This window comes from Triticum urartu, chromosome 5A (genome assembly GCF_056163025.1).
Source record: "Triticum urartu cultivar PI428250 chromosome 5A, HENAU_Tu73, whole genome shotgun sequence".
In the NCBI taxonomy this organism is placed as follows: Eukaryota; Viridiplantae; Streptophyta; class Magnoliopsida; order Poales; family Poaceae; genus Triticum; species Triticum urartu.
The window spans coordinates 181,271,496-181,298,785 of NC_141877.1; the positions used below are offsets into that span (position 1 = coordinate 181,271,496).

Below are 27,290 nucleotides of genomic sequence, written 5' to 3' on the forward strand. Positions count from 1 at the left end.
TGGTGCAACGATCAACTCCAACACAGAGGATGGGAGAATGGTTACTTCTGTGCTCTTTGCACAAGAAATCTTAAGACGTCAGTACATCTCTTCTGGGAGTGCCCGGTCAGTAAGGAAATATGGCGAAGGATCTCGGCCTGGAATGAATGTGACAGGCTACGGCGCCTTGCCGCCCCCTCAGATCACAGCACCTCCTCCATTTGCATCATGCGCAGCCTCATTGTACCTCCTCCATTTGCATCATGCGCAGCCTCATTCAACAATCAAGACCAAGACTCAGAGAAAAGCTCAAGACAATGATCTTCCTCGTCACATGGCACATCTGGAGGGAGAGAAACAACAGAATTTTTTCAGACACGAGCCAAGCCAAATCTGCTCTGTGATCACAGCGATAAGAAGAGATGCAGAGAGTTGGAAACTAGCAGGGGCCAAATGCCTGGCAACGCCATTAGGAGATCCAGGCTAGACAGCAGGATATCCCTCCTCAGCCCTGGTGTTCAGGGTCTTCGAAACCAACCTCTTGTAACCACCCATGATCACTTGATCATGAACATGTTTCCCGCTCTCTACCTGCTTAATATATGAATGCCGATGGCTCACCGGTTCTTTCAAAAAAAAACCAACAATGTTACGATACCTAATTATGCTTGACCATCGACTGTGACCAGTCTGAGGTAAAACTAACATAGGCATTTCGCAAACATAATGCTATTACTAGACAAAAATAATGCTTGTCTATCCAGTTTGCTACAAGGGTTTCATGGACCCGCACATGTAAAACTAAGATTCAGCAAGGCAGAACAAGTTAGAAACAGATAAACAAAGGGAACCAAAAGAATTAACATAATATTGAAGCTCAATTATACAGGCTACACTGATGGTCAAAATAGATTGGGATGACCCTGCAGCATTTCATAGCGTTCCACCGCTTGACAATCATCAACCTTCAAGTGAATTTTATTCAGACATTATACTGTTAAGCATCGAAGCAATTTTTGCTGTCTTGTAGTCATCCCGGAGTTGAATGAACCTGTAATTCAGATCCCAACTTTAGCCGCAAGTTTATCAAACAGTGGTATAAAAGAGACGTCTCACTATATATGCAGGGAGTCAGGTCCCTACCGTAAAGCATCCTTCCGGATGCTGGGGGTTCCTTCAAACAAGGAAGCTAGACTTTCCGGAGCAACAATAAAGACATTAGCCATGCTGCAAACACATAATGCAAAGAAACGTCAAGGACAAAATTCAGACAAAACATCAGGGGGGAAAAGAACTATAGAAAAACACACTTACATTCCAAGCAGTTCAAACTTCTCGTCTATGGAAGGGGCATTGAAGCTACGGACAAACTCACCATACTCAGTAATGTCACGTTTCAACCGTAGCCCACCACTGCAAAAACAAACATTGCTCTGTACAATCAGCTCAGCCAAGAAAGACAACCTTTTAGACACCAACCTGGGCTGACCGGGCAATTGGCCAATAGTCCATATGCAGTGAACAACAATATGTTAGACCATATATAAGGATGTTATAAGGCATGGCTATCTCGGACTATAGGGTGCCAACTTTATCCATACAAATATAGGTAATTGACTAGTGATTTAGCATGAATTTGTTCAAGCTAATATTACCTGGCATAAGTTTACATACTCAGCTGTATAACTTCTAATATCCTTTGCAGAGTAAATTTTGTATTTGATGGCAAAATCACCCTAAAACGGATACTACAGATCTTAATTGATGGGATCTAGCAATACAGACAAGTATGGTTATGCCACCCACACATCGTCCACCTTGACTTTATTAAATTTGGAGGGGTGGGGAGGCATAAATTCTCCTAATGTGTAGTTTGACCCAAGTTTTGACATCGCATAGTGTTATGTTTTTTTTTCTTTTTGCGAGGATGGTGCTGCGAAATTTGTTGTTGTTGTTCCTGATAGGGCACAAGCCTTCCTGATGTTACAAAATGCAGTACTAAACATAAGAGTCATATGAATAAAAAGATCAAAAGGTAAAGATAATTCATATGATGATAGAAGAGTACCTCGGACTAAATGTGAACTTCTGCCAATGATTAAGCAGACCCTTGTGCAAGCGGTTTCCCTAAGGCACAGCTCAGTTATTTATGGTACATATTTACCATGCCAATATAACATTGAGTAAAGAATCACAAACAGATGAACATTATCAATATTGGAGCACTGTTACATGTGTTTACTTGGTATATTAGATCACAGTATAGTGCTTGCACGAGATGTCTCAGGCACTTCCATGTGTTTGCTTGTAATAAAAATTTAAAACACCCAGTTGCTATCATAAATTTTGATATGATGACCAGTGCAGAAATTGCAGAGTGAAACATGTTATGTCAACATCAAGATGCCCTTTGCCCGAGTTTTGATTCAATACATACAACAGATTCAAAGACACATCTAGCATAGTTATGCTAGGGAGTACTGAATATGCACATGGTTTTCAAGGCGTCGCTTCAGTGTTAAGGCGTACTAGGACCTAAGATGATAATGTCTTGCCCTCAACTTAGCAGTATATCATATGGCGGCAGCGTAAGTAACTACCGCCACACATTCACCGCCGCATTATTGATGTGGCTGCTCCTGGAGCAGAGGTGACACAATAGGAGAAGAGGAAGTCGAGATCCTGCTGCTGCCGCCAGCCATCAAGGTCCTCCCATGGTGACCTCGAGCTTACCGCTGCCAGATCTCAAATCAATCTGAGCCCCCATGAATCCCTCTCAAATCTGAGCCTCCGGGTCGTTTTGTTGCCTTGTGCTGTGTGGTGTGTTTAGTGTTGTGTTTCTTCTCTGCACTGCTTTTTTTTTGAGAAAACGCAAAAGCCTTGCATTTTGATTCATTGATAGAAGAAGAGTTTGTACAAGCTCACAGACAAGCACCCAATGCCACTAAATGCCAGCCATATCAGCAGCCGGGACCAACGCAGCTAGGCCGCTCGCGCCCGCAGTCGCCCAATGCTCTGGCTTCCGTCCTAATCGTGTCAAGGAGGCTGGATAGGCTGAGTTGTGCGCTATCAAAGGTGATCGCATTGCGGTGCTTCCAGATGCACCAAGCAACCAGCATGATGGTTGAGGACATGCCCTTTCGGACCAAGGTCTGGACCGAGAGGCAAGCAGCCTGCCACCAGTCCAAGGAGACATCCCCTGCCTCGGGAGGCCGAGCCGTCAATCAGATCCAGGAAAGCACCTCATGCCACACCATGCGCGAGAAGGAGCAGCCTGTGAGGAGATGAGCCATCGTCTCCATAGTCTGATCACAGAAGATGTAACAGGGTGCGCGCTGCAGACCACGGCGCGCCAAGCGCTCAAAGGTCCAGCACCGTGCACTGCTTTTTTTGTGTGCACTTGGTGGTGCTCCTTATTTTCTGTTTGGTGCATGATATTTCATGCTTTGTCCTGCTCTTTTGCTGTTTGGGATTCGCTCCGCTTGCACTCACTGGTTCTTCCCTCATGATTCATCATTAAATTGCCCCTCACCCTGCTAACTGCTCTGCTCCTAGGATTCTAAGGGCATGTTTGAATTGTGCCCAAAAGATACCTTAGCAATATTTTGGTCCAAAAACTTGGGTATTTGTTTTGAGCATAGCTGATTTTTTGGCAAGCCAATACTATTTTGTCCACACTAGTTCAATTTTCTTGCCAATGTTGGCAGATAATGGGCTAGCAAACTTTCACCAAAATTTTGGCAAGGCAAGGTTGGGCTAAAAGCCAAACACACCCTAAGGCATCACACCATTTCGCATTCCCACCTTAAAAACCATGTGCATGCATCACGATGCAATATGCAAAAACATGTCCTATCCAGTTTCTCGAAAAAAAACATGTCCTATCCTTATTTCTTGAATCCGTAGTATATTAGTTCTGCATGACCTTGTGAATTTGCATATTCGTACACAAAAGAAAACCAATCGCTTGAGAGTGAAGAATTATCATTTAGTGACATACCAATTCAGTCAAAAAGGACTGTTTATTTAGACCTTCCAGGGCGCTGAATGCAACCTCGAGAACACGAGAAAGGTAGGCTACAATTCTGGCATAAACCAACAACGATAGATTAGTTAATTTAGTTATCTTGGACCATGCGAAGCACAAATATACAAATGAGCACCTTATGCAAGCATTTGTTGGCCGATGATCTGGTGCAGCTCCATCATCTGGTGACCGATAATCTGTTGCTTTCTGTTCTGAAGATAACAATCTTTCAACCTGGGAAGCAAAGCAAAAGGCATTATGCTTATGAACTAAAAATTACTGAAAAATACCCTGTGACACCAGTCAATTGTGTAAATCATTCAATTATCGAGGCAATTGGGGATTATATTCATCAATTCACCGTATCAACTCATAGCTTCCAACATGAATACAGTTTGACAGATTATGTTATTGGTGCAAATACTGTAGCATACATGCTGCAGCACAGTCGGCCCTACTCTTGGCAAACCAAATCGACAAAAAGTGATATTCTTTAGAAGAAAGTTAAACATAAAAGATTAAGGTAGCATTGGACATCAATCCCTTAAAGATAATGTAATTATTTCATTATAGTGCAATCACTTAAAGAAGAAACAAAGTACTCCCTCCGTTCCGAAATACTTGTTGTGGTTCATTTCGGAACAGAGGGAGTACTTGTTTTCGTTCTGCATATGCCAGCTAGGTCTAATTTCATCATAAATCAAGAAATAAACGAAGTTTTCAAGAGCTCACTCATTTACATGTAGCCCTCTTAGCTTTGGTTGGAGGCATAGATGACCAATCTAGGGTGAGCGCTCAAATCTCGCACCTCTGAGCCATGCCCGAGTTAATAAAAATACGGTACACGATCAATTCGAAAAACATTATTAACTGTACCATGAGCATTAGTTTCCTTTCGTTCGTTATTTGCCCATGGTATTGATAATTATTGTCAAGTGTAACTGTTAGCTGTGTAGTTTCTCCTTTCTAGGGTTCTATTTTCGTATGTACTGAAGTGTATATTTTCAGGGCTAGGGTTACAGCACTGCCCAGCCTCCATCGGCCCACCAAAGCTGTGCCACTGTAGCCTCTTAACTCACCCTTCTCTCCACTGATCGCTCCCTGGACCCTCCAATCGTCGCCTCGTGGCTCCACATCAAGCCGCCAGTGCACCCAAGGGAAATCTCGTCCCCACCTGCTGCACCCTGCCGAGTGTGCGGCCCTTGCTTCTACAATGCAGCAGATATGCTGCCCGGCAGCCACTGTGCTTGACACCCCGGCCGCCATCCATCGTCCTCGAGCTGGCTGCTTCCCTGACAGCAGCACGTCCTGCAGATCCCAAATCAGCAGCACCAAGTGCTGCCCCCCAGCCTTCTTGGCTCCATGGTGCCTCCCGTACAGGCATGATTACAATTCCGCGACCACTGGCCATCTTCAATGGCAATAACTTCCCAGAGTATGGGCTGCAAATGCAAGTTCACATGGCTGGCCAGCGGCTTCGGCCTTTCTTATGGTCGACCGCCCCTGTCCGCCTTGACCCACTTTGCCACCAGCTGAGCATGTCATCCAGCCGGATGTCGATGATGCCGCTCGGGAGAACATCCTTGTCTTTCAGCGTTGGAGACCTAGACGAACCTGGCTGCTTGATAATGCTCAGACTAAGGCCACTGTTGTTACTAGCATGATGATGTTCTTTCAATGAACATTGTGTCCCTTGCTACTTACTAGCTGATGTGGGCTTGTCTTCAGCAACAGTGTGAGCCTCACAACGAGGCAATGTTCCGTTGCATTCTCAGGGAGATTCAGTCGCTGCAGCAGATGTATGCTACCATGGGTGACTTCTTTCGCCTGATGTCTACAGCATGACGTCCGCTTGACTCTCAGGGTGTTGATGTCTGTCACACTTGTCATCGCTGTAAGCTGCAGCGAGCTCAGACAGAGATGATCTGTCTCTACGACGCCTTCATCCTAAATTTGAAGAGAGGTCAGCAGACATTGACCATCGCTTTTGGAGGCTTTACCTGAGCTGGCACTCCTTACGGTCTCTTCTGTGGCTACTGTCGTAAACCAGGGCACACTTCTCGGAACTGCTACAATAATAAACGGGCTCAGGTAAACATGAAGAGAGGTCAGCAGAGCTCCACTGACTCTTCTCAGTCAGGCCCTCATATCTTCCCCACTGAGCAAGAGATGGTTGCGTTGGTTCGTTGTATGTTTGCCTCTGCACACAGGTCTTCCTCACACCACCACCACCTACAAGTATATCAGCGCCATGGGTTCCAGATTCTGGTGCTTCTTTTCACATAACAACGAACTCCACCTGTCCTCCTAGTTCTCCTGATACTCCTCTCCATGTTCAGGCAGCAAATGGCACCTCTCTTCATGTTTCCAGTGTGTCCCATTGTGTTCAGGATCGACGCACAGGCCTTCTGGTGGGACTGGTCCTAGGCGCCATGAACTTGATTAGTTGCGGATTTCTTCCAGATCCTTGGAAAACCAGTCAACCAGCTCCACCGCCTCTCCATCAGCTGTTTCATCCACCATTGGCAGACCTAGAGAGTGTGGAAGGTATGGAGGGTGGGTCATGGCCCACCCAGAATTTTCAGAAAGAAAAATACTACCATATAATATTCTGGCTATTTTGGCCCACAAACCCCCACATGACCATGTCACTTTGCATCATCCCCATGAGTAAGAGTCTGGCTGCCACCCAGAATTTTCAGAAGAAAAAAAATACTACCATATAATAAGCTGGCTATTTTGGCCCTAAACCCCCACATGACCACGTCTCTTTACATCATCCCCATGAGTAAGAGTCTGGCGGCGAGAGAGCAAGACCTGAATCACTCGACAACGACTAGTGCAAGCCGCCACTCCCCTCCGCTCGCCGCTCGACCAGTATACGACATCGCTCCCCTCCCCTCATTACCGCTTGTTCAGTGCACGCGATGCACAACACCCGCCCGACGTGTGCAAGCCACCGCTCGCCTGCTCCCCTCCCCTCGCCGATTCTTAGTGTTGCCTACCTCATCGTCGCCAGAGAACTCATCCAGAGACTTAGTAATCGATGCAGCCGCCCACCCTGAGTCGCAGTTCTACTGCCCCAGTGAGGCAGCGACCGCCGACTGGTGCACTGCGCTGCCGCCACTACTGGCCCACTCACCACCGCCTGGCTATTTGCCACCGCCCGGCTGTAGGGTGGAGCTCGGCAGCTCGGCCTCTCAGCGCTCCGCCACCACCCACCAGAAACCAGTGGCACACGGTGCCACTAGCAGACTAGCATTTAGAAAATGGAAAGGAAGGGAAAGGGGTTAGCAAATACAAAGGGAGAGGTATATTTTCTGAATTTTAGTAGCATTTTAGAATAGCTTGTAATAATATGCAATGTAGTGATTTGAGTGACAATTTAATGCCGTAAATGTGGCACTAGTTCTAATCCAAGTACTCGTGAAAGTGGCAACGTTTCGGCACAGACCGCTCATCAAGATCAAGTGAATTATGCAGCAGGAGAGAATGCAAATTTTATGCCAGATGAACAAGTGGAAGAACAGATTACAGATTCCATTGAAGCTACGGTGGAAGAGACAGTTGCTCAAGGTATAAGGACATCTCCAAAGCGGACCCTCAAACCTCCCGTATGTCCGGACCGCAGTGTCCGGACCACTTTTGCCATCCAACCAAGTCCCTAAAGTGTCCGCAGACCAGTCCGAATGTCCGAAATCCGGTATACTGGAAGCCTTTGCGGTGGCATGGCATGACACTGATCAAGGTGAGCCCCCTGCCATTACTCCTCAGAACCATACACAAGCAAGTTCTCACACCAAACTACAATACATGCATGGGATCAATTTGAAATAATATCATCCATTGTCCATTAGTCTGTTGATTCAATAGTTTAATCAACTCATAAATAACAGTTCGCAAGTTTTCCTCATTATTTGTTCACAGTACCTTTTTGTTATTCCATAGTTGATTTACAGTACGTATAATTCCCATGGCACCATAAATTTGTTTGGACATGAAAAGGGAAAAGAGAAGGTGCAAACCTCACACATGACTGTATCAATGCATTGTAACAGTCCTTTATGAGCAGCAGCCTCCACAACAGATACTGCCGATCCCATATCTTCACAAGCAGATGGATGGGCACCATCGACAGGCAGCAGGAGACGTGATATAGTATTTGAGAAGTACTACACAGGAGAAGGATAAAATCAGCATGGTTCATCACCTAGCAATCTAGGTTGCATGTTTAGCCAAATTACCTGTTGAAGATAAGCTACACTACTGGCACAACGCTGCACAGCGATCATGAAGGATCTAAAGCTACTCTCACCAGCAGCAGCCGCCGCCTCTGCCTGCAAATAGTTTAAATCTAGCTAACTCCTTCATCCACGGATAATGTCCATGACCAGATGTGCCTCGTGGCCAAAAACTAGAAGTAGATTAAAGAACAGAAAAGAAGGCATACAGCAGAAGCAGCAGCCGCGGCAACCCTTCTACTAACACTTGTCCCAATAACATATCTATCCCTCATAGCTGCAGCCTCGTTCAAACTCTCTCTAGCACCGTCAAGCCCAACAGTTAAATATTGGCTGACCTATATAACAAAACAACGTTGTCATTAGACTAGCATCATACTTTGAAGACTGCCATATGTTATTACTGGCCCATGGTTCTTTACTTACTTGATCAAGCAAACACGCAAATATGGATCTGACATTAGCTGCAACAGTAGTAGGCTGCAAAAGATTATAACTGTGAGAAAAGTAGAGTAGGTTCAAACAGAAAACAATACATTGGTCTCTTTATGTAATAAAAGAACACAGTTGAACAACTATGAAATTAACTTCCAGATTATAGGAGAAACATGGCCTTGCCAATAACAGGCCAAGGCCTTGTGGCTTAAAATAACATGTTTATTCTTTTGCTTTTATAGATTGTATTATTCTTGAAACTATTTTGGATATCAATTTTCAAAAGCTTAATGCAAACACAGAAATTATTTACCAAGGAACATATTAATAATTAGTACAAGGAAAATTAGTTTCACCTGAGAAAACAACAGTGTGCATCTCGATATTGCTTCCTCATTCCAACGAACAAATTCGGTCACTACAGTAACTGAGATCAGCTGCTGGGGTGAGGTATTCAAGGATGCTCCTTTTGCACGGCCAATTGACCCAGTTGATTCAGATTGTTGCTTGGCCTCGGCTCTTAATTCAGCCATCTGCCAAGTACATCAATGTGACCAACAACAATATTCGAAAATAATACAATCTATAAAAGCAAAATTATAACCTTTGATTGATATAGCTGTCTGAGTGATGCATGCTCGAATTCCGTGTACTCGTCTTTGTGGGAAACATATATAGACTCAGTGAGACCTACAAGAAATATGGACATAATCATGATGGTACTACACATATCTGCAAGTGCGCTTCAGATGTAAGAGAATGGTTCTGACTAGAGAACCTTCAATTAAAGTATGCGGGTAGGAGGAGAAAAAAACTTCGGTCTCCCAGGCGGCTCACGGGCCAACACATAGGCACCGCTCCTCCTTCCCTCTCATTGTGACCGTCGCCACTGCTGGTGACGGCAGTAGGGCTTCTCCTGCGCTCTCCCATGAGTCCTCTCCTCGTCCTCACACTGCCCCTGCTCCCCATGATGGTTGTCGCAGGCGCGGTTGGTGTGGCGTGGCGGTGGTGGCAGGGTGGCTCCTCTCCTCGTCCTCACACTGCCCCTGCTCCCCGGGATGGTTGTCGCAGGCGCAGTTGGTGTGGCGTGGCGGTGGTGGCAGGGTGGCTCCTCGCCACCTTCAGTGGCAAGCTGTGCATGCATGGAGTGGTGTTGTCCTTCCTTGCTGCGGGCAGCCACCGAGCTGCGGCAGCTCCTGCCCTTCCAGGCGGAAAGCCGCCGGTGGATCCAAGCTCATGAGTAGCACCTGGGCCACGCCAATGGCATGCCGCAGATTCAGCGTTCCACCACTAAACTGGCCGCGAGCAAACTTCTTCGGGAGTTACTCGCGGAAGGCCTGTGCACAGGGCCACAGCTTCAAAAGCGTAAGCAGTTCCTCCGGGCACACTCTGGACACATGAGTGGTGTCCTCTGTCAGCATGCGGTGGCCGGTGGGTCAGCAAGGTTTGCCCGCCTCCATGGCTGCAGGCGATCCTGGCGGTCCGCTGCTGTGTCTTGACGTGGTTGTTGCAAATTTGACACCAGCCAGGGAATCGGCAAGGCAAGCTTGCTGCTGCGCCCATGGGGACCACCATTTGGAGGCTCACTGAATATTGTGGATACCATCGTCGGCTCATGACTTTGGCGCACATACATTCCAGGGCGCCAGCGCCATGTTGAAACTGCAACCTAGGGTGACATGGTTGACGCCTTGCCAAGGATTACCTACCGTTTGTCATGGGCTCATGGCGGGCGGCATGGCTCAGGAGTCTAGGTGGCCAATGCCTAAACACATCGACAGTGTAAAGGCATGGTGTGGATGGGTGGAGTTAAGGCCGGTGATTGTGTTGGTTGCATCCTTTGTTATACTCGTCTATAACCATGAGTCGTTATCTTGGGTGTTTGGTTGTGATTGCATATGAAGGGTTTTCTCTCTTGAGAAAACACAAAACTTATCTCTGGATGCATTGATAGAAAGAACAGTTTGCTAACCTAAGAAATTAGCATGTTTTAACTTGGTATATTTACTTAGGGCGCCACAACAGACCACGCCAAAAGACAAGTTCATTCAGGAATATAGTAGATATTAATGATACTGCATGCAGAAATTAATTAAACCAAATATCCAAGCGATACTAAAGGTATGTACTATCCAACATATTTACCATTGTTCAGGCCAAGATTTTGCGAACAGTCTACTGCTAGCATTTTTGTTGTCAGAAATTTCACCAAAACCTTGGGCTTTCTGGATAGAAACCATTTCTCCGAAATTATAACTCCAAGTCTCCGACTATGTGGTCTCAACATAGCCGGTCCCAAACCCAGGTAAAGGAGGGTTGTGATAAGCTTGGCGAGCTAACATCAAAACTCAGCCATTCTTATGGAGATGAAACCCAGAAGTACATCATTGGGGCGTAATCCTCTTAGCAACGTGCCATATCGGAACCCGAGTGTGGTGTTAAATGGGCAAGGACCGGCCATCACCCCCTTGGTGACACGCCCGTATCTCAATCTGGATACAGTGATATGTGGTCAAGGATCAGGTCGCCGCATCCTTAGTGGTGCGCTACATTGACGCCCGAGTGTAGTAAAAAATGAGCTAGGCTCTTCGCATTTGACTCGACGAGTGTGAAGGTTAAGGAAGCTAATTGAGCCTAGTAGGATCTGCATTGGTAGCTGGACGTAGGGTCCCCGGCGGGTAAGTTATGGGAGTTGGTGGATGCAGCGGTGAGGAGAGGCGTTGATATCCCATGCGTTGAAGAAGCCAAATGGAAGGGACAGACGGCGAAGGAGGTAGAGGACACCGGCTTCAAGTTGCGGTAATACAGGGACAACTACAAACAGAAATGAAGTAAGCACCTTGATCAACAAGAGCCTCAAATATGGAGTGGTAGACGTCAAGAGGCAAGAGGGCGGATTATCCAAGCTGGTCGTTGGGGACTTGGTTCTCAATGTTATCAGCGTGTATGCCCCGCAAGGAGTCAGGACCTCTACCCATGATTAAACACGAAGGAAAATGAAAGGGACATCTATAAGATGGCCAAGATCCGAGAGAGGAAGACGAGGGATGTCAACCAAGTCAAGTGCATCAAAGACGGAGTAGATCGGCTTCTGGTTAAGGAGGAGATCAAGAATAGATGGCGATAGTAATTTGACAAGTTATTCAATGGAGAGAATGAGAGCTCTACCATTGAGCTGGACAACTCCTTTGATGATACGAACACATGTTTTGCACGACAAATCCAGGAGCCCGGGGTCAGTGAGGCTCTAAATAGCATGAAAGGAGGCAAGGCAATGGGCCCTGATTGTATCCCCATTGAGGTGTGGAGAGGCCTTGGAGACACGGCAATGGCATGGCTAATTAAGCTTTTTCAACCTCATTTTTCGGTCAAACAAGATGCCCGAAGATGGAGGCGGACTATATTAGTACCAATCCTCAAGGACACGGGGGGTGTTCGAAGTTGTATTAATTACCGGGCCTGCGCCAGGGCGACCCCGTCTCACCTCAGCTGTTCGTCCTCGCCGTGGACATTCTTGGGCGACTCTTCAAGCGTGCTGCGGACATGGGAGTCTTGCGCAGACTGCATCCCACAAGATCCGTCCCGCCAACCTCGCTGTATGCGGACGACGTCGTCCTGTTCTGCCATCCCCACTCTGACGACATGGAAGCGGTCAAGGCCATCCTGCACCTGTTCGGCCAGGCCTCTGGACTGCATGTTAACTACGCCAAGAGCGCTGCCACACTCATTTGCTGTGAGGCCGACGAGGCTGCTCCCGCCGTCCAGCTCCTGGGTTGCCCGATCGTCGAGTTCCCCCTCACCTACCTAGGCATCCCCCTCACCATCCGACGACCTACTGCCGCGCAGCTGCTACCTGTTATGACCGGCTTGGTCTATTCTAGGAAAAGGCCCAACGGGCATTAGTATTAGGGGCTTGGCCCACAAGTTATCTTAGGCAAGTTATCTTAGGAAAGTTATCTTAGGCTAAAGTTATAAATACTCATGTAAGACATCGTTTTGAGGCAGACTATTATTATCTTTTGTTGCCCGGCTCCTAGAGGAGCCGGAAACCCTAGCCGCTGCAGCCAAGCCGCCGCCGCCTTCAACCCAAGCCGCGACGGCGCCCTGCCGCCGGCGCGCCCGTTCCTCGCCGCGTCCACTCCCTCCTTGCAGTAGAGCCGGTAGGAACCCTAGTCCTACCAATTTGGTATCCAGAGACACCAAGCCAATCATGTCACAATCTCCATCACCGCTGCCGCTACCATCCACCTCCGTCCCACTCTCGCTGCCGCCGGCCATTTCCACCGCGATGGCGGAGATCGCATCTGGCACCACCGCCACCACACCGACAGCGCCCATCACCATCACGGCGGACCCGCCTCCGCTCCTCTCGCCCGAGGAGGTGTCGGGCACCCTGCGGGAGCTTGTCCAGGCGGTCAGGGGTATTACCCTCTACCTCGCCGGGAACCAGCCCCCGCCACCGAGCGCCGGCACCACCGCCTACGGGCCGCCGTCGCTACAGTGGCCCGCCCCGGCCTTCCAGGCACCCTACGAAGGGGCGTCCCAGCCGCCGCTGCTGCTGCCGCACTACTCGGCTGCGGGACAGCCGTGGCCAGCATGGTCGGCCTCCACCGCGCCGCTGGGGGGCCCGACCCAGCAGCTTCTTCCGACGCCACCGCCGGCCCCCACGCCGCAGGCGCCGGTGCAGCAACTCCACCAGGCGCCGCCGCCATTGACAGTACCACCACCCGCGCCTAGGGCTACGGGTCAGCCCCTGCACCAGGTGCAGTTTCCACCGTCACCATCGCCGATCCCCGCTTGGGAACCGGCTCGTCTCCGGGCCCGGTCTACTCCACGGCGCCGGAACACCCGACGCCCTCACTGCGGTTTGATCAACCCTCCAGCTCGGCGAACCACGCCCCGGCGCTTCCCGACCCAGCATACGCGCCGGCGGCGACTGCGGCCGCCCCCGGGCACGGCGGGCCGACACCCTCTCGCTTTGCCAAACTGGACTTCGCCACCTACGAGGGCACGGATGACCCCCTCAACTGGCTCAACCAGTGCGAGCAGTTCTTTCGAGGGCAGCGGACGCTCGCTTCGGATCGTACCTGGCTCGCGTCCTATCATCTCCGAGGCGCAGCGCAGACCTGGTACTACGCCCTCGAGCAGGACGAGGGCGGCATGCCACCTTGGGAGCGCTTCCGGGAGCTCTGTCTCCTCCGTTTTGGGCCTCCTATCCGCTGGAGCCGACTGGTGGCCCTCGGTCGTTTACCGTTCACATCTACGGTGCAGGACTACGCCGACCGCTTCCAGGCCCTGGCGTGCCACGCGCCGGGCGTCTCCGCGACCCAGCGCGCCGAGCTCTTTGTGGGCGGTCTGCCGGACCATATCCGCGTGGACGTCGAGCTCCGGGATCCCCCCGACCTCCAGACGGCCATGTACTACGCCCGGGCCTTCGAGCAACGGGCCCAGGCACTGCAGCAGCCACTCGGACGGAGTGGTCGCCAGCCCAGTCGGCCAGCGCCGACTTCCTCAGCCTCGGGTCGGCCTCTTCCAGCCGCGACGGCCACACCCCCGGCCGCCACACGGCCCTTCCGTCGGTTGTCACCGGCCGAGCAGCAGGAGCGTCGCCGTCAGGGTCTCTGCTTCAACTACGATGAGCCCTACACGCCGACCCATGTCTGCCCCCGCCTCTCTTATTTAGAGACGGTCGACTACACCGAGGAGGACGACTCACCCGACCCGTTACATCCGCCTGCGGCGACCGAGGACGCGGCCGCGGATTCCGCAGCGACGGCGTGCGTCGTCTCCCTTCACGCCCTGGCCGGCATCCGGGGCGAGCGAACCATGCTGCTGCCCGTGACGATCCATGGCGAGCGACTGGTGGCCCTGCTGGATACGAGCTCCACACACAACTTTCTGCCCGAGTCGACCATGCGTCGGCTAGCCCTCCTGACGACGGGCGGGGAGCGCCTGCGGATCACAGTGGCGAACGGCGATCGCCTCCGATGCCATGGGCTCGCCCGCGACATTCCCATCTCCATCGGCGGCGAACACTTTTCCATCACCTGTGCAGGGATCGATCTGGGCTGCTTCGACTTCATCCTCGGGGTGGACTTTCTCCGGACCCTCGGCCCCATCCTATGGGATTTCGATGCGCTCACGATGACATTCTGGCGGCAGGGCCGCCGCATCCGGTGGGACGGCCTTGGGGGCGCCGCGCCGGCCATGCCACACCTCCAGCTGGCTGCCGCGTCCTCGGAGGCCGAGCACCCCCTGCTGGATTCTCTTCTGCAGCAGCACAGCGACCTCTTCGACGATCCTCGGGGTCTTCCGCCTGCCCGGGTGTACGACCATCGTATTCACCTCGTACCAGGCTCCACTCCGGTGGCGGTGTGACCCTACCGCTACCCCCAGCTGCAGAAGGATGAGTTGGAGCGCCAGTGTGCCCTGATGCTCGCCGCAGGCATCATCCGGATCTCCACGTCGCCCTTCACGGCGCCGGTGCTTCTCGTCCGTAAGTCAGACGGCACATGGCGTTTCTGCATCGACTACCGCGCCCTCAACGCACTCACACTCAAGGACAAGTTCCCTATACCGGTGGTCGACGAGCTCTTGGATGAGCTCCATGGGGCACGCTTCTTCACCAAGCTCGATCTCCGGTCGGGCTATCATCAGGTGCGCATGCATCCGGACGACATCGCCAAGACGGCGTTTCGCACCCACCATGGCCACTTCGAGTTCTTGGTGATGCCTTTCGGCCTCGCCAACGCCCCGGCGACGTTCCAGGCCCTGATGAACGACGTCCTTCGACCCTACTTACAGCGGTTTGTGCTTGTTTTCTTTGATGACATTCTTATCTACAGCGCCACCTGGGCCGAACATCTCCAGCACGTCGCCATCGTCTTCAACGAGCTTCGGGCGCACCACCTCCACCTTAAGCGCTCGAAGTGCTCGTTCGGGACGCCTACCGTCGCCTACCTCGGCCATGTCATCTCGGCCGACGAGGTGGCTATGGACGCCGATAAGGTGGCGGCCGTCTCCGCCTGGCCGACGCCCCACTCGCCGTGGGCTCTCCGCGGGTTCCTCGGACTCGCCGGCTACTACCGGAAGTTTATCCGGGAGTTCAGACTCATCGCGGCGCCCCTCACGCGGTTGCTTCGCCGCGACGCCTTCGCCTGGGACGACGAGGCGACGACGGCATTCGAGGCCCTCAAGGGGGCCCTCACGACGGGCCCCGTCCTCCAGATGCCCGACTTTGACCGCCCGTTCGTGGTGGACTGTGACGCCTCGGGCGCCTTCAGCCGGCCTTTCGCTCCGCGCCATCTTAAGTTGGCAGCTTACGAGCGGGAGCTCATTGGCCTCGTCCAGGCCGTGCGTCATTGGCAGCCATACTTGTGGGGGCGGACCTTCCACATTCGCACGGACCACTACAGCCTGAAGTTCTTGCTGGATCAACGGCTGTCGACCGTTCCGCAGCACCAGTGGATCAGCAAGCTCTTCGGCTTTGACTTCTCCGTCGAATATCGGCCGGGCCGTCTTAACACCGTGGCCGACGCGCTGTCCCGTCGCGATTCCGACCTCGCGCCAACCGCCGACGCGTCCGCCGGGACGGCCCTGTGCATCCGCTCCGGGCCATCGTTCGGTCTATTCGCCGACATTCGCCGCGCCACTGCGACGGCAGATGACGTTGCACTTCTTCAGCAGCAGCTCGCGGCCGGCGACTTGGAGGAGCCCTGGCGCTTCGCTGACGGACTGCTCCTCCATGGGCGCCGGATCTTTGTCCCGGCGCATGATGATCTCCGTCACCAGGTGTTGCAGCTCGCCCACTCGGCGGGCCATGAGGGTGTGCAGAAAACCCTCCATCGTCTTCGCGCCGACTTCTACATCCCTGGCGATCGTGCCCTAGTCCGCGACTGGGTTCGGTCTTGTCAGACTTGCCAGCGCAACAAGACAGAGACCCTGAGGCCGGCGGGGCTCCTTCAGCCCTTGGAGGTGCCATCTCAGGTTTGGGCGGATATCTCCTTGGACTTCATCGAGGGCCTTCCCAAGGTGGGGGGCAAGTCGGTCATCCTCACGGTGATCGATCGCTTCTCTAAGTACGCCCACTTCATCGCGCTTGGCCATCCATACACGGCGGCATCCGTGGCCCGGGCCTTCTTCGACGGCATAGTCCGTCTACACGGGTTCCCGACATCGATCGTCAGTGATCGGGACCCAGTCTTCACGGGCCATGTCTGGCGCGACCTCTTCAGGATGGCGAGTGTCCAGCTCCGCCTGAGTACAGCGTTCCATCCTCAGACGGACGGTCAATCTAAGGTGGTTAACAAAGTCAGTCATTGCCATGTATTTGCGTTGTGTGACAGGTGATCGGCCTCGCGCTTGGGTGGACTGGCTCTCTTGGGCGGAGTACTGCTACAACACTTCTTATCACTCCGCCCTGCGCGCGACGCCATTTGAGGTGGCCTATGGTCGACCACCCCCGCCTATACTTCCGGTCGACCCGGAGACGGCTCGAACGGCGGTTGCGGGTGACCTTATCCGCTCCCGTGATGAGATGTTGGCTGAGGTCCGTCAGCGTCTCCTTCAGGCCCAGCAGACGGCCAAGCACTACTACGACGATCATCATCGCGAGGCGGAGTTCGCAGTGGGTGACTGGGTGTGGCTGCGTCTTCTCCACCGCTCTACGCAGTCACTGGACCCGCGCGCGAAGCGCAAGCTTGGCCCTCGCTACGCCGGGCCCTTCCCTGTCGTGGAGCGCATTGGGAAGGTGGCCTATCGTCTTCAGCTTCCAGCCCGCGCCCGCATCCACGACGTGTTCCATGTGGGGCTGCTCAAGCCTTTCCGTGGCGAGCCACCGGCGGCTCCTCCGGCGCTTCCTCCAACCGCCGATGGTCGCATTCTTCCAGAGCCAGCAAAGGTGCTGCAGGCCCAGCTCCGTCGTGGCGTCTGGTTCGTCCTAATTCAGTGGGCGGGCCTTCCGGAGGAGGCTACTTGGGAGCAGCGTGAGGATTTCCGTCAACACTATCCAGACTTTCAGCTCGAGGACGAGCTGTTTGCGCAGGCGGGGAGAGATGTTATGACCGGCTTGGTCTATTCTAGGAAAAGGCCCAACGGGCATTAGTATTAGGGGCTTGGCCCACAAGTTATCTTAGGCAAGTTATCTTAGGAAAGTTATCTTAGGCTAAAGTTATAAATACTCATGTAAGACATCGTTTTGAGGCAAGCAATAAAGACTATTATTATCTTTTGTTGCCCGGCTCCTAGAGGAGCCGGAAACCCTAGCCGCTGCAGCCAAGCCGCCGCCGCCTTCAACCCAAGCCGCGACGGCGCCCTGCCGCCGGCGCGCCCGTTCCTCGCCGCGTCCACTCCCTCCTTGCCCCTACAACCTACGTAGTAGAGCCGGTAGGAACCCTAGTCCTACCACTACCCCTCGTCGACAGGGTGGCCAGGAGCCTCCCCTCTTGGAAGGCGTGGCTGATGAACCGAGCCGGCCGCCTCGCCCTGGCGAAATCGGTCCTGGGTGCGATTCCGCTCCACCAGCTGCTCGTGCTTGCCCCCCCCCCCCAAGAAGACTCTCAAGCTGCTCGAGAAAATCCAACGCGGCTTCCTTTGGGCTGGCCGCGCCGAAGCCAAAGGAGGGCACTGCCATGTCAATTGGCGCCGTGTTGCCCGCCCACTGTCCTTAGGTGGACTGGGAGTCCATGACCTGGAGCGCACGGCCTTTCGCTCCGTGTCCGTTGGCTCTGGTTCAGCCGCACCGACGATCGCCGCGCTTGGAGTGGCTTGGACCTGCAGTTTTCCGCTGAGGAGCGCCTTCTTCTTTGCCAGCACTTACACCGTCCTTGGCAACGGTCAGAGCACGAAGTTCTAGGAGGACAGATGGATTGGAGAACGCTCTGTCCGCGAAATCGCGCCTCTCCTGCACTCCTGCATTCCCAAAAGGAGAAGGAAGGTCACGTCGGTTGCCGACGGCTTGCCGGGGCACCTTTGGGCGCGAGACATCCACGGAGTTGTGGGCATTCACGAAATCGGCCAGTACATCCTGCTATGGCGCTTGATCGAGAGCACAACGCTCTCTGACGCGCCTGACCAGCTCGTGTGGAAGTGGACGGCGTCGGGCATCTACACCGCTAAATCTGCATACACTGCTTCCTTCCACGGCTCGATGACCTGCGGCAACTGGAGGCTCACATGGAAGAGTTGGGCACCCCCCAGAGTGAAGTTCTTCCTCTGGCTTGTCAGCTTGGATCGATGTTGGACGGCGGACCGCCTCGCCCGACATGGACTGCAGCACCACAACAGTTGCCCTCTTTGCTGCCAGGAGCCTGAAACAATGCGCCATCTCCTCCTTGGGTGTTCCTTCTCGAGGCACGTCTGGTTCGAGATCCTTTCCTGGATGCGCATGACATGCAGGCCCCCGAGCAACGAGGCTACCCTCTTTGATTGGTGGCATGATGCCCGGCAGGTCACGCCCAAGGCGATGCGCAAGGGGCTGGCATCCGCGACACTTCTTACCTCCTGGATGATCTGGAAGCACCGCAACGATTGCGTCTTCAACGACGCACGCCCTTCCATCCGGGCGCTAGTTCACGGCATCAAGGAGGAAGCCAAACTTTGGGCTACGGCAGGCGCTGCTGGACTCAGAGTAGTCTTGCCCCCGACCTGGGACGTGCACTAACTCATGTCCCCTGACTGTAATTCGCCTCCCAGGAGGACTGTAACATAAAACACTCTTTCTTTTCAATACAATGAAACGCAAAGCTTTTGCGTTTTCTCGAAAAAAAACTGATGAGCCATACAATAAGGCTATGGGAGAGTCATTGAGCACCACTTAAGAAGAATGACAAGCGTGGCAAAAAATCAGTTTGGTTTCATGCCTGGGAGGTCAACCATGGAAGCCATTTTCTTGGTACGACAACTTATGGAGGGATACAAAGAGCAAAAGAAGGACTTGCTTATGTTGTTCATTGACTTGGAGAAAGCCTACGATAAAATACCGCAAAATATCATGTGGTGGGCCTTGGAGAAACACAAAGTACATTACCCTCGTCAAGGACATGTACGATAATGTTGTGAAAAGTGTTCGGACAAGTGGTGGCGACACTAATGATTTTCCAATTGAAACAAGACCGCACCAAGGGTCAGATTTTAGCCATTATCTTTTTGCTTTGGTGATGGGTGAGGTCACAAGGGATATACAAGGAAATATCCCATGGTGTATGCTCTTTGCGGATGATGTGGTGCTAGTCGACGATAGTCGAACGGGGTTAACAGAAAGTTAGAGCTTTGGAGACAGACTTTAGAATCGAAAGGTTTTAGGCTTTTCAGAACTGAAATTGAGTACATGAGATGCGGTTTCAGTACTACTAGGCACGACGAGGAGGAAGTTAGCCTTGATGGGCAGGTAGTACCTCAGAAGGACGCCTTTCGATATTTGGGATCAATGCTACAGAAGAACCATGAATCGGTTTCCATATCTGATGGGTTTCGACTCTAGCCTAACCCAACTTGTTTGGGACTGAAAGGCTTTGTTGTTGTTTCAAAAAAGTTTCAGTAATAATGTTAGAACATGCAGTAGAAACTAGCATATACCTATTTTGATAGCTATGTTTTGCATTTGGGGGTATTAACGGTGAACCAGGGCTCCAAAAATAAGTATGTGCCCAGTAGTTTCACGAAAACTGGGCAGTTACTTGCCGGTTCCCAAATCCTGCTTTAGACCCAATATATTAAATGGAACTTGATCTAAAATAGATGTAATCAAGGATCATGGGTCAATATTTCTTTCGCAAGCAAAGGAACGGCAAATTGCTCCAAATGAATATATAGTATTACTCCCTCCAATCCATAATAAGTGTCGCAGTTTTGAACCAAGGTTGAACTAACCTTAGTTCAAAACTGCGACACTTATTTTGGATCAGAGGGGAAACAACTAAGAGATTGCAATACAATGTACCTTCAATATCCAAATCCCCACAGCCGATAGACTGCAACTCTTTGGCAAGCTCTTTTGTCTTGTCATATGCTACTGACAGAACTCTCAGATACTGCCATTACAATTCGACGGGAACAAGATCTCATGCTTCAGTGAATTATGTCAAAAAAAAACTATTTGGAAGTAGATAGTGTACAGAGTGCTTACATGTAGAAGGCCACCTTCTTCTATTGGAGGCAAGCTAGCAAGAGAAGGCCTTATCAAAAGTTTATCAAGAATTGCTGTGACCCTTTGTTCTAACACTCGCTGAAACGGAGTACATTAGTTTTTTGCTTTATCAATAAGCTAAGCAATGTTGGTCACAGAGAGGACTGCTTTCCAAAACATACCTGCACAAGAATTGACATGACCTCATTCGGAGAAGGAAAGACAGCCATTATTGTAGTTGCCTCTTTTCTCACAGTATCTGAAGCAGCAATAGGACAATCAGATTACCATAAATTAGCATCCAAGTACAACTTAGAAACAATAAAGGGCAGCCCGGTGCATGTAGCTCCCGCTTGCGCAGGGTCTGACCACTTTGGGTCTATCGTATGCAGTCTTTCCCAACATTTCTGTAAGAGGCTGTTTCCAGGACTTGAGCCAGGGTCACAAGGCAGCAGCTTTTACCACTGCGCCAAGGCTCCCCTTCTACAACTTAGAAACAATAACTGTCAAAATAGAATTTGTGCATACCAGCAATTTCCTTGTACAAGATAGAGAGACCCTCTGCTATACTACTGGAGTCAGCTTGGGGACCATCGTCACCAAGAACAACTTGAATATCAGTATTCATAATTTCCACATCAATGAACATTGGTCGTGTTGCAACATAGTGTTGCATGGCACTGGTTCCCCGATTGAACTGCATTCAATGTAGCATGATAAAGTATGTTAAATCGAGAAAACTTAAATAATACTTCCTCTGTTCTTAAATATAGGACGTTTTTGCAGTTCAATTTGAACTGCAAAAACGTCTTATATTTAGGAGCAGGGGTAGTATTGTATACCTGTGGAATCATCGGGAGAAACCATAACCAGGGGCCAAACAACCAGCTTATTTTCAGGCTTAATAACTCAATAAGCTTAAGCTACTATCCAGAAAGAACTAAAGAAGTTACAGCTTCAAAGTTGGTGGGGGGTCTACTTATTTGGCTGACATGTTTGCAGTCTTACAGATACTCACAAACTGATATGTTTGCAGATGCTCGCATGCTGGTATGTTTGCAGAGGCTTATAGATACTTTTATCAAGACACCTTTAGGGCATATCTAATAATCAGGTGCCTGAGCTCATCAAGCCCAGTAAGCATTAGGGCATATCAAAGCAACGCTGAACAGGCCAAAAAGGTGCAGAGGTGCTCCCATAATCATACACTTGGCAGAAATATCAAATCAAGAATTCAAAACAGTGATCCTTATCTTAACCTTGACTGGTGCTACATCGTGGACACTATCACAATGGTCTAAAAAGGAGTTCTTTGAACCAGCCAAACTGAGCATGAAAAACAGTGCCATGTCCCTTGCATCGAGTACAAACCTGCGACAAAATTTTTGCACATTCTGCCATTGTTGACAACTCTCGTCTCTGTGATGCAGTATCAAACCGAGATAATAATCTATTCTCCAGTTCTAAACATAAGATAAGAAGTCGTAAGTAGATGCAAAAAATAATAGCTAAGGGAAGTGCCAAGGGAACTTATGGGAAGAAAACAGACCATTGCAATATTCTTGAAGATTTGCAACTGCAACCTCCAAACCACGGCTTGCATTAGCAGAACCTACTGCCGACGTGACACCATGCCTTCCAACATCCTCCTCAGCAAACGATCCTACATTAGCATATGTGCATTGTATTAGGATAAACATGAGTGCCGAGAGACCTCAAAAGATAAACAGAAAAACTACTATCTGAAGCTCAACATAGTTTTGCATTTATTGCTAACCGACGCTCTTGCTAAATAACACATAGTTGTGAAGTCTAGCTGATAAAAAATGAAAAATAGCATAAAGTTAAAAAATGAACTAAGATATACATATGTAACCGTGATGGCCTTTTTCCAAAGCAACCCCCCCCCCCCAACACACACCCACCCACCCACACACACAGAAAACACCAGCACACACGTGCACCCACTTCTCTACATAAAAATGATGCCCACCAGAAAAGAAGAGGATATTTACATGGCAACTGAAGTAATTTTGGTAATTGACCATTGTTGATCCGAGCAGTATAAAGGTAAGCATGTACAAGGGCTAGGAACAAATTGAAATTCAGCTCCACACTATATGTCAACTTTCCAAGGTGTTTGTGCATGAAAAACAAATCAAGCAAATAAATGCGTAGTACAGATAAGATATGGAACATAGTATAAGAGTGTATTACAGTTCCCATGATCTAGATTTTTATTGTATGTTTCCTATTGGTCTAGGTCTAGTAAATTGACCTGAAGCCCAAGTGTCCTACTGTATAGTTATAGTTGCCATTTGGGCTGTACAATACAACAAGCTCTATTCATAACAACAAAAACATGCTATCGCTACTAGATGAACGAAACAATGTGAAGTGCAACAAAAAATTGTACGTAGTTCACTTGATATTAGAAAGAAAGGAACAAGTTATGAGAGCTTACGCAATTTCTGTGCAATTGAAGCAGCCTCAGCAACACGGCTGTCATCAGAAAATAAAGGAGAAAGTTCCATAAGGTCCCCAGGTGTGCTGTTGAATTCCATCAAATACTAAAAAGAAGCATATTTCAATTAACGAAATCAATACCAGTAAACAGAACAACATTTGCCTCAAACTAGATTACGATACCTTGATGAGATCAATCGTCTGACTGGCAGTTTCCCTCTGAGATTCTGCACTCTGAGAGATGAAAAGTATTTCTAACGTTAGGATTGGAGAGAGCAACAGAAAAACTAACCAAAGAGTAAAGTTACTGTCAATGGATATACATAATAACAGAAAGATACTGCATAATATATGATCACCTGTAGATGGTCACCAATTTTGGCAGCAGTTTGCCCGACACTGGAGATTCGAGAATCCAACCTAGCAAAGCTATCAAATAAACCGTCCACACCTTTCTCAAGCTGGAGAACAATAAAACAGTGAACATATAAAATGAACCAGAATCACTAGTTCAGCAAAACTTGCAAATATTAGAATAATATTCCATGGCATAGGTGTAACTTATATTTCATAAAGTTAAGGGGACAAGAAATCAAACAGCCAGCTCTTCTTTTAAATTTGATGAGACAACAACATTGAACAAAGTTGCGTATTGATCTTGGACATGCATAGAAAGTGCATCTAACAGACTGCCATACTAAAGACTGGCAACATTTGGCAGTAATTCACGAAAGTTTTGCACAAAATAACCATCTTCATGTATTTTTTTATTCAAAGACACATAATCAAAACTTGTTTTCTGTTGAAAGATGGCAGCAATATCTGGTTACAATTGGAATATCTCATTTTTCTAAAAAAAATGAAGTCATCAAACTTCGCGTTCACTCAATGATTAAGCTAAAATATAAAATATTTTCACCAATTACTTTGATTGCTTCACTACAGAACAAGAACATTACTGGTGTGGAATCATACTGATGATTCCATATCCATGTAAGAACCCACAAAAAATTAAAATTAACTCCAGATTTAAGCTTTACAACTTCTCAAAAGAGCAATTTTTCTCAAGTCTGGAAACAGAAGTGATCAGTTGCAACTTGGAAACCAAATACATGGATTCTTGTAGCTCTTTCTTTTTTCTGCCAGACTCTCCGGTGCATTGTTTATAAGGTGCTAAGTCGCCCTAAGGTGAGCACCAACGCCTAAGTGCCTAAAGCAGGCATAATTTCAAGGCGCTGCCAGGGCGCCTTGCCGCCTAAGCGCCGAAGGCGGGACGCCTTATAAACAATGTTCCGGTATTGAACTATAACACTGATTGCCCAACCAGAATGTGGGCGGCTAATGTGTACTATTTACTGAACAGCGCCTATGGTCAGTCCAAAGATTTTGTTCCGACTGGACACTTTATGCTAAAGGGTTGAACTAAGGTGTTTTATTTTTACTGAACAGCATCTATGGTCAATCCAAAAAAATTGTTCCAACTGGGCACTTTGTGCTGAAGGGTTCGAAAGGAGATTATTGCGCAAAGTAATTCATAGGGAACCTTACAAAAAAGTATTTCTCAAGGGACAACATGATCCTATTTGCCAGGATCCTAACTGACAAAAGCCTAGTCAGATCACATTAAAATGGTAAAGTATCGAAACATGCAGCTGAGTTTCTAAAATCGAACAGCATCCCCATTCCAGAGATGCATTTGACAGAATGATAGACCCTAAGATGCTGGTAACCAAATGCAAATAGAAAAATGTGTGAACAGGATACAAATCTCTTCTGCGTATTTCCCTAGTCAGAAATTTCCTTCATAACTAAAATTTGATGGAAGCATAGAAGTCACCAAATATTAAACACGACAGTCATTCTTCTATAGAAGCTCATCAAATGCATGCCTTGCACTTTTTTCTGCTATAGTTATGTCTCTTTGGATTCTCGCACCACGGACTGCCCTTTTCAGCATTATTCATTAGGTTCTCTACAGAATGGCCTAGTAAACTTTGCCTGGGTATAACTGTATTACTAAAGGAAAATGTCCCTTCTTAGCAACTGAACAGGTCCAACAGGACAAGAGGGGTAGAGACACAGTAAGAAAAAATTATAATATATAAAGTCTTAGACATCTAACAGACAGTTGAATAGATTCGATTGGGTGAAGATCTTAAAACTGGGAACCTACTCATCGTCATACGTTGACATGTACCATACGACGATGAAAACAAAAGAACAAAGTTAACCTATATAGGTAACAAAAGATTCCCCCAACTTGATCATTTATGTGTAATTGATGGCATATATAACTAATTAACTACGAGCCTAGAGTGGCACTTTCATCCCAGTGAATAGCACAACCAGAGGAAACAAGGAACGCCTAAAGATAATATTCCAAACGGTAAGACTTTGCATTATGTCTTCACCGTATCAGAGTTAATTGTACTTCCAATCTCTATATATGGCTCGTCTGGTTTCTCATCTGCATTGTTTTTCCATTATGGTCTCATTCATTTATCTTCCTATAATATACTAACATTAACAATATAGTCAACACGTAGAGAACTTGCAAGCATGCTAACTAACCTCCCCGAGTGTCTTGCGATGCTTGGCGTCCTGTGTAGCCACCTCTTTCTTCAGATTTTGGAGCCTCTTATCAATCTATCCACAAAAGGAAGAAAAAGAAACACCAGCATCAGCATATACCATCACCGGACAACCACCCACACACCCAATCACGCAGGCTGCTACCACCAGGACCGGCGGCAACCGACCTGACGACGCAAGTCGACAAGTTCCTTGCAGGAATGCTTGAAGAGCCCGAGAAGCTCGTCGACCGCGGGGAAAACGGGTGGCGCGGCCCCGAGCAGGGGCGGCGGCGGCGGGGGTACCCCTGCCGCATCCTCCCCGTGGAACTCCGGCAGAAGCTCATCCACCAGGCTCCCGAAGAGCGCGTCGAAGGAAAAATCCCCCTGCAAAACCACGCAGCGCTTAGGTCTGGATGGAAGGAGGGGAGATACAGAACGAATCGAATAAGGGGGCGCACCTTGAAGTCCTCGAGGTCGAGGGTGAGGGGCAACGCCGCGGGCGGGTCATTCGGCGACGGCATGGCTGCCTACCGGCCGGAGAGATCTAGGGGAGGAGGATGGGCAGCGGCTCTTGTGTATGATCTGGAAAATTGGGTGAGCTGACTGGGTTTGGGCGGGCCGGACGAGAAGGAATCGACAACGGCTCAGGCCAGGCGCATCTTTTTTTTTCTTTTTCTTCGTCGAACTTGGGATTTTCTATTCAACGAAGGCACCATGCTGGAACGGTTAGGATTGTTAGAGCAATTCCATACACCGACCCAAACGGATAGTGAATTTGTCCGTTTTTCGTCGGTCGCTTGCTCGGCGTTTGTTTTGTTTCTTTTTGGGTCGGCTATGCGTCTAATGCAAGAGACCTATTTCATGTTCAAGTACAAATTTAAAAAAACTGCGGCCATAGATCAATGCCACCAGTCATGTCATCGTTCAAAGTTCATGCCGACACCATATTAGCGACCGGCATACAATGCCAGCCTTTAAAAAAGTCATCACATCCTTCTTGCTGGCGCGGTTGCCAGCGGCCGGCACACATGCCAACACACAAAAAAGGTCGGGAGTTCGACCACGCCATTTCAGCCGTGTCATGCCAGCACACTTGTCAGCATACAAAAAAGGATGGCGCATGCCGCCATTGATCACTCGTCATCGAATTTGAGCATGTCAGCTTGCATCTTCTCGAACCATGGCCTCTTTCTCGGTGACACGGTGTTGAGGTCCACCTTTATGATCTTCATCCCCGTCATCATGCTAGCGAGAGTCACTTCTTTTGCCTTGGTCTTGGCATTAGCGGCCTCGATCTCTAGCATCTTGGCTTGCTTCTCCGCATCCATCTCAAGCATCCTCGTTTGCTTGTCCGCCTCCATCTTAAGCCTCCTCCTTTGAATCTCCATGAAGGCGTTCATTTGCTCTTCCTTGTCTTGCCGGCGCTTCTCCTTCCTCGAGTCCTC

The 27,290-nt window shown here is 49.5% G+C and overlaps 1 protein-coding gene across 1 annotated transcript; it reads right to left on the reverse strand.

Annotated features, from left to right (window-relative positions):
- Positions 1-692: 692 nt before the first annotated feature.
- On the reverse strand, positions 693-26,506 carry SEC10 (exocyst complex component sec10). The gene is made up of 24 exons (XM_048673258.1): positions 26,304-26,506; positions 26,032-26,229; positions 25,844-25,918; positions 23,632-23,733; positions 23,456-23,506; positions 23,271-23,376; positions 22,356-22,469; positions 22,178-22,269; positions 21,335-21,503; positions 20,989-21,065; positions 20,807-20,905; positions 20,621-20,711; positions 9,287-9,372; positions 9,039-9,215; positions 8,674-8,727; positions 8,457-8,585; positions 8,251-8,343; positions 8,032-8,178; positions 4,143-4,240; positions 3,980-4,064; positions 2,048-2,106; positions 1,294-1,392; positions 1,123-1,206; positions 693-1,030 (listed from the first exon to the last, which is right to left on the reverse strand). The coding sequence occupies exons 1-24, from the start codon at positions 26,364-26,366 to the stop codon at positions 958-960; spliced, it is 2,421 nt and encodes an 806-aa protein (XP_048529215.1). The 5' UTR covers positions 26,367-26,506; the 3' UTR covers positions 693-957.
- Between the last annotated feature and the right edge of the window lie 784 nt (positions 26,507-27,290).

Excerpts from the sequence above, each read along its gene's own strand:
- SEC10 (XM_048673258.1), bottom strand. The coding sequence starts at position 26,366 with ATGCCGTCGCCGAATGACCCGCCCGCGGCGTTGCCCCTCACCCTCGAC. Across the intron at positions 9,373-20,620 it reads TGGGGATTTGGATATTGAAG|GTCTCACTGAGTCTATATAT; the intron begins GTACATTGTATT and ends TATTTCTTGTAG. Across the intron at positions 8,344-8,456 it reads CCGCGGCTGCTGCTTCTGCT|GCAGAGGCGGCGGCTGCTGC; the intron begins GTATGCCTTCTT and ends AACTATTTGCAG.